The sequence below is a fragment of the Triticum dicoccoides genome, chromosome 6A (genome assembly GCF_002162155.2).
Source record: "Triticum dicoccoides isolate Atlit2015 ecotype Zavitan chromosome 6A, WEW_v2.0, whole genome shotgun sequence".
Taxonomy (NCBI): Eukaryota; Viridiplantae; Streptophyta; class Magnoliopsida; order Poales; family Poaceae; genus Triticum; species Triticum dicoccoides.
In genome coordinates, this window is record NC_041390.1 from 50,855,756 (window position 1) to 50,865,221 (window position 9,466).

At 43.1% G+C, this 9,466-nt stretch overlaps 1 protein-coding gene across 1 annotated transcript in view; it reads left to right on the forward strand.

Moving 5' to 3' along the window:
- Positions 1–6,229: 6,229 nt before the first annotated feature.
- Positions 6,230–9,466, forward strand: part of LOC119319162 — a 4,709-nt gene continuing 1,472 nt past the window's right edge. Inside the window, exons 1-2 of the mRNA XM_037593648.1 lie at positions 6,230–7,322; positions 8,541–8,691. Of these exons, the coding sequence (XP_037449545.1) occupies positions 6,230–7,322; positions 8,541–8,656 (1,209 nt within the window). The 3' untranslated portion in view covers positions 8,657–8,691. The remainder of the gene's footprint in view (positions 7,323–8,540; positions 8,692–9,466) is intronic.

Sequence of the window (9,466 nt, forward strand, 5' to 3'; positions counted from 1 at the left end):
ACCCCTTGTGACCTCATCCATCACCAATGCAAAAAGATAAGGGCTCAAAGCTGACCCCTGATGCAGTCCTATCTTAATCGGGAAGTCATCGGTGTCGACATCACTTGTTCGAACACTTGTCACAACATTATTGTACATGTCCTTGATGACGGTAATGTACTTTGCTGGGACTTTGTGTTTCTCCAAGGCCCACCACATGACATTCCGCGGTATCTTATCATAGGCCTTCTCCAAGTCAATGAACACCATATGCAAGTCCTTCTTATGCTCCCTATATCTCTCCATAAGTTGTCGTACCAAGAAAATGGCTTCCATGGTCGACCTCCCAGGCATGAAACCAAACTGATTTTTGGTCACGCTTGTCATTCTTCTTAAGCGGTGCTCAATGACTCTCTCCCATAGCTTCATTGTATGGCTCATCAGCTTAATTCCACGGTAATTAGTACAACTCTGAACATCTCCCTTGTTCTTGAAGATTGGTACTAATATACTCCGTCTCCATTCTTCTGGCATCTTGTTTGCCCGAAAAATGAGGTTGAAAAGCTTGGTTAGCCATACTATCGCTATGTCCCCGAGACCTTTCCACACCTCAATGGGGATACAATCAGGGCCCATCGCCTTGCCTCCTTTCATCCTTTTTAAAGCCTCCTTCACCTCAGACTCCTGGATGCGCCGCACAAAACGCATGATGGTCTCATCAAAGGAGTCATTCAGTTCAATGGTAGAACTCTCATTCTCCCCATTGAACAGCTTGTCGAAGTACTCCCGCCATCTATGCTTAATCTCTTCGTCCTTCACCAAGAGTTGGCCTGCTCCGTCCTTGATGCATTTGACTTGGCCAATATCCCTCGTCTTCCTCTCCCGGATCTTAGCCATCTTATAGATGTCCCTTTCACCTTCCTTCGTGCCTAACCGTTGGTAGAGGTCCTCATATGCCCGACCCCTTGCTTCACCAACAGCTCGCTTTGCGGCCTTCTTCGCCATCTTGTACTTCTCTATGTTGTCTGCACTCCTATCCAGGTATACGCTTTCGAATGGGTAACAATAAAAAATGAACTCGGCTTCAGAAAGTTTCTTGAACTGCAATGACCCAAGATGGATCATAAAGAAGAAACCACTTGTCCATAGAAACACCACATTATTGTCCTCAGCAAACCCCCGTATAATAAAAGGCCATTTGTCCACTAAATTCAAGGGAATTAGCTTGTCCAGTTCAATAGTTCTTCCTAGCACCCATGAAGCAACACCATGACAATCAGTCTGCCTCTTCCATAATTGGGCACTGTGATCATCTGAGTGCAGCACAAAAAGGAAACCAAAACCACCATCATCTGCCCGCATCGCACAGATATCGAAAGTGCCCTTGGTAAACAAATCCATCGGTATCCATACCATAGTTAGGCTCTGCCTCTCCAAATGAAACTCCAGAAATCCAACCATATTCCCAATAAGCAGCCAGTAAAGAGAATTCCCAACCAGCACAGCAGGCTTCTCTGTATCAACCAGCGTGCTCGCAGAAGCATCGGATGGAAGCCGTGTCCAGATGATATCACTCCATTCTCCAGTCTCTGACGAGTAAACACAGGCGAGAGCTCGCCTGTGTTCTCTGTCTATCACTGTCAAGGCTACCTGGAAGTGAACGTCTCCGGAAGCCCGAAGCACCGCCGCAGGAATCCGGATGAACCCATAATCTCTCGCAAACCCTGGGGGGACTGCAATGCGGTGCTGGTCCGCGGTGACAGGGTCCCACACCAGGATCTGTTTCCAAGATGGGTGGTAGACGAGTACCAGGCCATGGCGGCATCCGAGGAGCACGTAGCGGTCGCCGCCGTCGAACTTCAAAGAGAAGCGCCCGGGCGGGACACGATTGGGGGGCTCCAGAGTAGGTGCGAAGGAGAGCTCGCGAGTTCGAAAGCCTATGTGAAGGAGGCCGAGGAGGGGAGGGTTGCGGCGGTGGTGGAGGCGGAAGCGGCGGGCGAAGCGAGGGTCGGAGACGAGGAGGCGCCAGCGCCTGCAGACGAGAGAGGCGCGGGGGAGGGAGGATGGCTGTGGGGGGAGGCGGAGGAGGATCTCGGAGAGCAGGTCGTCATCATCCAAGGGCGCCGCCGCCGGCGAGAGGGCGTGGCGGCGGCGGCTACTCATCTCGGATCTCGCCCTCCTCACTGCGCATGCGAGATGTGGTGGAGTCGAAACAGAGCAGCCCAAAGTGAAGGGGATCGGCCCAAAGTTATACTGAAGAAATCACGGCCTGTACGATATGCGTGCTAATTAGTTGTTTCTTAATCCCCCTAAAAAGAAGTTGTTTCTTAATCGATGCTAAAAAAAGTTGTTTTTTAATCTGGTGCTAATTAGTTAGTCCTTTTTTAGGGGTTATTAGTAGTCTCTTTCTTTCAGAGAGGAAGGTAGTCTCTGTTAATGATATTGGTAAATTATGGCGTTTTCCAACAGATAAACCTGTAAAATCATTTTTTATAAATGGAAAAAAATCACCATTGGAAACATGTTTGAGTTTCGCTTCTACTATACACCCCCCTAAAAATTTACAAGAATCTTAAAGTTACTTAAAAAGGCTATCACTATAGCCTGGAGATCAAACATATTGAACAAAAATTCAGATACAAAAAACTAGATTGTCATTTTGATTGAAAAGGGATAACTTTTTCAGTGGAAATATATGAACTTTATTATCTCAACCTTTAATTTGTATCAAAATATCTGAACTTTTTCAGTGGTGGTGTACCAAAGCAAAGTTCAACGTGCTATTGTGCAACAGAAAATGGTATTGATGATGAATGGAAACACCAATTATTTGTTCTCATGTATTGAACCATATAATTTGCCGGTGCAATGGAAATAAAGTACATTTCTTCACAAGAGAAAAAGGCATAACAAGAAGCACATACACTAAAACAAATTCATTGGATGTGACCAACATTTTACAATCCTTTTTTTTCAAGCAACCGGCAGGAGCGCTGCATACTCATTAAGATAAAAGAGAGAACCAATTCTTTACAAGAGGCGACATGTTTTTAAGGGGAACACGTCAAAACCCCAAGCCAAACAGAAAAAGGAACTATGCCGGGCAAGGCCATGGTCATGTGCTCCAAAGGCTAGCTCGCGCTGTTGAATAACCTCGAGGGCCAGATTTGCTACTTCGATGTAGCTAGTCTTGCCTCATTCCATTGAAGATACTTAGGTTTCTCTCTTCCCATGCATTCCAAATCACATAAAGCAAGCGCCCACTTAGCTGTCGTGCATCGGTTTTCAATGCCCCTCAACATTGCATCCCACCAGGTATCCTCTTTTTATGATCCTTTTTGCAACATAAACACCTAAAATACGATGAATCGTCTTGAAGAGACTAATCATGGACGAGTTCCTCGCCTTAGAAAGCTAGCTCCTCGTCGGTGCTATGGCAGACAGAGAATACATGGGGTCGTGGGACATTGGACGACATCGGAACGTCATAGGCATGTGCGGGAAATAAAGAAGCACGACTTCAATCTAGCAGAGCAAAATGTCTGTAAAATAGATATTGTTAAGTGTATATGTGGATTGCCCAACACTTTTCATACGGTATGTTGTTGTTGCTCTGCCTATTGCCGCTACGCGTGCTTGCGTTCTGTTGTAACCTATTACCTTCATCGAGAATGTGCGAAGTAGGGAGCCTTACTGAATTTTTCTGGTTTTGCTTTGTAACCTATTACCTTCATGGATTTTTATTTGAATTTATTTCAGATTAGCTTAACAGAGCTCTGGAGGCTCAAGGTAGTGGTGTAGGATAATTAGGTTTAAGGGTGGGGGTTATAGAATTGGGACCAACTTCTTAAGAATGTAAGCTATGGTCTACAACTGTGTTTATATAAAAGAAACAACATCCAGTGCATGTTAGAATAACTTGTCTATCTATGTATGTGAGTGTGTGTCATTCTACTATAGTAATGTTAATTTATTTTCCAAAATCATATAAGTCATGTTGGAGCCCAAGATAAAGGTGATAATTTTTTTTGAGGATGATAAAAGGTGATGACTGATTGATATTAAACTATAAGAATATATACACTCGAATAGGGTAGTTAACTAATATATACTCCGATTCATATTAATTTTCACGGCTTTACTATAACTTTATATTAAAGTTATATTAAGGTTGTGACAATTAATATGGATTGGAGGGAGTATTATAAAAGAAATTAGTTTTTAGGGGGTATCTATATCTATACCTATACCTATTAATAAAGCAACGTGCGTTTCTCTAATTTTTTCATTCGTTCACCACAGAAAAGATTTTGTTCTATCCGATGTGGTACTAAATTTTTGTGCGTCCATCTGTTAGAAAAGAAAAACAGTTTTGTCCCGAATTTTGTACATGGACCGCGCACACTGCAGCCCAGCAAACCAAGCCCATTGGTTTCCTGCCCATGCATCTAAGAAACATTATTTACCGCACGGGGCCACAAATAGTCAGAATGTCGCACATGGCACCAAAGATTGGGCCGGCCCGTTTTCATTTTTCCCCTATTCTGTTTCTATCTCTCTTTTCCTTTTTTATTTTTATCCTTTTTTTATTTTTTGTTTCCAAATTTATTTTTAGGTTTTCCTTTTTTCAGCAATTCTATTTTTCTACTTTTTCATAATTCCATTTTTGGTTTAAATTTTCGTAAAATCAGCAGAATTTCAAATTTTATTCCCATTTTGAAATACGTTTGAAACATTATTTTTTCTTCCCGTTCCAAATTTTTTTGAAACTAAAAAAATGTTTTTGTTTTCCAAAATTGTTTGAGATTTTCAAAATAAATTGTATTCTAGAAAATGATATAAATTCGAAAATATTATTGTTTATTGAAATGTTCATAAATTTAAAGTATTGTTTGTGTTTGAAAAACATGTTTTAAAAAACCGTTTTCAATGTTCAAAACATCTTTCCATGTTCACAATTTTTTCACAAATTAAAAAAAAAATTCTTAAAAAGAGGTTCATGTTTTCAAAAAATGTTTGTCAATTTCAAAAACACCATTTCAAGTTTTCTTAATCTTTTCCAAATTTAATGAAATTTTCAAAAAAATATGCTCGCATTTCTTGGAAAAAGGATCAGGGTTCAAAAACTGTTCAAATTTCGAAGAGTATTCAGAATTTCATGATTATTATCAATAGCTCAAAAAATAATAAAAATGAAAAACATATTTTGAATGTTAGGCTAAATTATGTTCTTAAACATTCGTGTTGGCCATGTTTTAGCAGGAGTTGTTTGTTCGAATGGCTATCAGCACGTGGGTGAGATATTGAGGTCACGAGTCTATCCTTCAACTCAGCGGTTGTTTTCGTTTTTTATTCGTGTCTTACAAACGCACGTCATTTTGGTAACTGCTAGTGGCCTAACCCAAACGCGAACTATTGTGCATCCGACATGCCATTTGATGATAAAAGAGAATATGTTGGTTGACTATAATTAAAAGAAATTGTAGGCACATGTCAATAAAAGAGGATATGCTAATTTGGTTCTGATTAAAAAATGTAGGCAAGTAAGCGCTAAAATAATTAAAGAGAACAAACCCTGGTAAAGCAGGGACTACCTGGTTATGTGCTAATTATGGCAATGAAATGAGATTCACTAAATTAGTAATCCATCCGATTACACCATTGTAGGAGAGAGTGGTCGAAACAACTATGCCCCGAAGGTCACCATGCAGCCACAAAATGAGGAGGCAACCATAACCTAGACATGGAGGCGGACCTGGAGGAAAAAAATGGCACGAGTTCAGTGATGGCCGCCACACCGACCAACCCCACCAGTATTAGGATCTCGTGGGCTAAACATGACCCGTGAGAACACCGCAACTCCTTGCTATGTCGCCTCACCGCTGCGGAGACCGTTTTGATGGACACATCAGTTATCTCTCCCGATGCTACTCGCAACAAAAAATACCTCCCGATGCTTCTCCCGTTGCAACGCACGGACATATGTGCTAGTATAAATAAAAGAATATACAGTAAAAGAAATTAGTGATGATTTCAATCTCTCCGGCGTGTGTTCGTGTGTGGGCTTCAATCTTTGCGGGGAAAGGAATAGAACGTCACTTTGGGCCTCCAGCCATGGCCTTATGGGCTCTGAGCAGCAGCGCCGCGTGATATCCGCGTCGTCTCTTGAGCCGAGCGTCGCTTTGGACCTGCGCTTGACTCACCGCACACCACCCCGCACCGCACGACCTGCGTGAGCAAGGAGGGCGAGATGGCGACGGCCAGCCTCCTCGGCTCGCCGGAGGCGGCGGCGGCGGTGCTGGAGAACGACGACCTGGTCTCCGAGATCCTCCTCCGCCTCCCCCCGCAGCCGTCCTCCCTCCCGCGCGCCTCCCGCGTCTGCAGGCGCTGGCGCCGCCTCCTCTCCGACCCCGCCTTCCGCCGCCGCTTCCGCATTCACCACCGCCGCGGCACCCCTCCGCTCCTCGGCCTCTTCGGCTCGAGCCGGGGCGTCATCACCTTCCACCCTGCCCTGGTCGCCCCCGACCGCCTCCCCATCGGCCACTTCTCCCTCGAGCTCAACGACGACTACATGACCCTCGGATGGCGCCACGGCCTCGCGCTCTTCTACCTCCCGGACCCGCGCCAGGTCGTCGTCTGGGACCCCCTCGCCGGCGCCCAGCACCGCCTCGACATTCCCGAGGGGTTCGTGTTCGACCCGTCGGAGGACCCAGTCAACGGGGCGGTGCTTCGCGCCGCCGGAGACATCGACCACTTCCAGGTGGTCCTGGTAACCAGCGACGGGGGACGACCAGCACTTGCCTGCGTTTACTCGTCGGAGACTGGGTTATGGGGTGATTTCATCTCCGCGCAGCTCCAATCCGCGACCATGGTCCATTGGGGCGAGCCCTCTGTGCTGGCTGGGGGTTGCATTTACTGGTTGATTTCTGTGACGAGTATCCTCGAGTTTGATTTGGGTGCGCAGAGCCTAGCTGTGATATTGGTGCCACCGGACATGCTTACCGGCACCAGTCACCAGTCCACGGTTATGCGAGCACAGGGTGGTGGGATGGGTTTCCTCCACGTGGCAGACTTCACTGCCCAATTATGGAGGAGGGAGACAGACGACTGTGATGGTTCATGGATGCTTGGAGCAACTGTTGAATTGAACAGGTTACTTCCCCCAGGTTCAGATAACGAAGCCCTGCGTATGATAGGTTATGCCGAGGAAAACAATGTGGCGTTCTTCTGGACAGTTGTTGGTGTCTTCATGTTCAACCTTCAGTCATTGGAGCCCACGAGACTTTCTGAGATCGGCATCTCTGGTTATGGTTATCATCCATTCGAAACCGTCTATACTCCAGGTACTAGCATGCCTTTTCACTGTGGTTATAACAAAATTGAGTTATTCCTTTCATAATTGGCTGATTAAATGTTGCTTATGTCCTTTTGTGTTAAGCTGGCCATTTTAGGTAGCAGTAACATCACTTGTTTCTTTTGCTGCTTCATGACCTCTTCAACATATCTCTTCCCTATCTACAAATGTTGTTTGTAATATTGTTATTTTTTCATCGAACTTCGAACTATCTGCTTCAAGTCAGAGCTATGCAAGGAAGAACAAAAACAATATGAACCTAGGCATACCGTAAGAGGGAATTACTCGGCGGCTATGAAGCTGTGAAATTATCAAATGGACAATCTATTCTGTTGATGTCGTTGATTGACCCCACATCCGTTAAACATGATACATAGATGATATGAAATGGCATACAATTAATACCAAGATTGGCTAATTCTTTGTATAATAAATGAACTGAATTACATAATTGCCTGCCTACTGAAATATGCAAGAGATGTATAATGGTAGTGTTAGCAGATAGCTAGAGTGCAGTTTTTCTCTTTTCAAGATGAGATGCATAGTAGTTTGAAGTTTAGACAACTATATATGAATAACTAGCTTGAACAAACTAAAAATGTCAAATATGTAGCTCAACTGGTACTTGGAGGATCAAAAGCTAGTTATATTTCTTCCCTTCGATATTGTTGTCTCTGGTGATCTTGCTAATAATAGTAAATTGTTAATAACGACTTAGTTTTTAATGTATGAAATAATTGCTCATTTTGTCACTTGTAGGAGAGTCCTGTTGCATGTGAGACAGGTCCATCTGTACCGGGGAAAGTTAATAAATAAAGTTCAGTTCATCTTTTCAGGCTATTCTTTTGAATCTAAATAGTCATGACCACTTCTGTTGGTGCGAATTATTTTGTGTATTTGGTATGGAGTGGAATGAGAATAATATAATTCTGGACAACTTCCCTTCGTTTGTGATCAGATAATAGTCCAAGTCTGCATGTTCTTTACTTCTATGATATAATGAGTATCTACTGTTTTGAGAATATTCTTTGAATTTGACAGCAGGTGTGGTTCTGTTGTCAATTCAGTTTTTTTTATCAAAACTATTTTGTTTCTCAAATTACAGCTGCAAGTTGATCCAAGTATCTTGTTTGTGTATCCTCGTATCTATTTGGCCTTTTCTTTTGTAATGCCATTGGTCGTTTGACTTCTTATGCATGTATAACAGGCATTGGTGGTGGACAAGCATTGAACAACAGGCGCTCATGGTGGAAACGATGGAGACAGCACATAAGAGGATTATTCAGTTGCGCTCGTGGTGGAAACGATGGAGACAACACATAAGAGGATTATTCTGTTAGATGTATTGGTCGAGCAAGGTAAGCTTAATCTCTGCATGCAAGTTGAGGTATCTGAACTGTTATTTTACGAAAATGTCTCATTCTCAAGTACCAAATTTCAAGAGAGCACTCTATGATTCTCTCTACAACCCTTTGCTCAACTATTGCCCACCTAGCAGTCTCCTATCATGCTTCCATGAATCGCTGTCTCCTGGATATTTTCTCCAGGCTCTACTTCATTGCCTTCTCATAGATGATGTGTCTGCCATGTTAAGTTGTGGCAGAATGAAATTCTTCCTGTGTCCCGCATTTAGTGAAAAACTTGAAAACTCTTTCTTCATTGGTGGTTCTTGTAAGTGGGTGCTGGTAGATTGTCCAGTTGCGCTCTATTTGAGTGACAATTAGGATGTGAGTGAGCGTTATCTGGTCACCGGAGTGAAATCGGCTAGTATAACGAGTATCTTCATGTTCCCTTGGTGCAAATATCTGAATGGATCAAATAATATCCTTTGTACTGAAATTTCTTTTGTGATAAATAAAAGTTCGATGGACCATATGTTTGCATCCTTATCATCTTCTTTCATACATTCACACTTCCTCTAGGTTTTTTTAATATATTATAAATACATCTGTATAGGCAATAAATGTTCATGAAAAAAATGCCTAATGTGCTATATATACAGCTTGAGTGAAGATCTAAAAAGATCAATTGCCATATCTGCTGGCAAACTGATTATTACTGTTTGAAGTACAACAAAGGAAATTCGGCATTGCTAAGTACTAATTCATGTACTACTGCCTGCTAGCATTATTA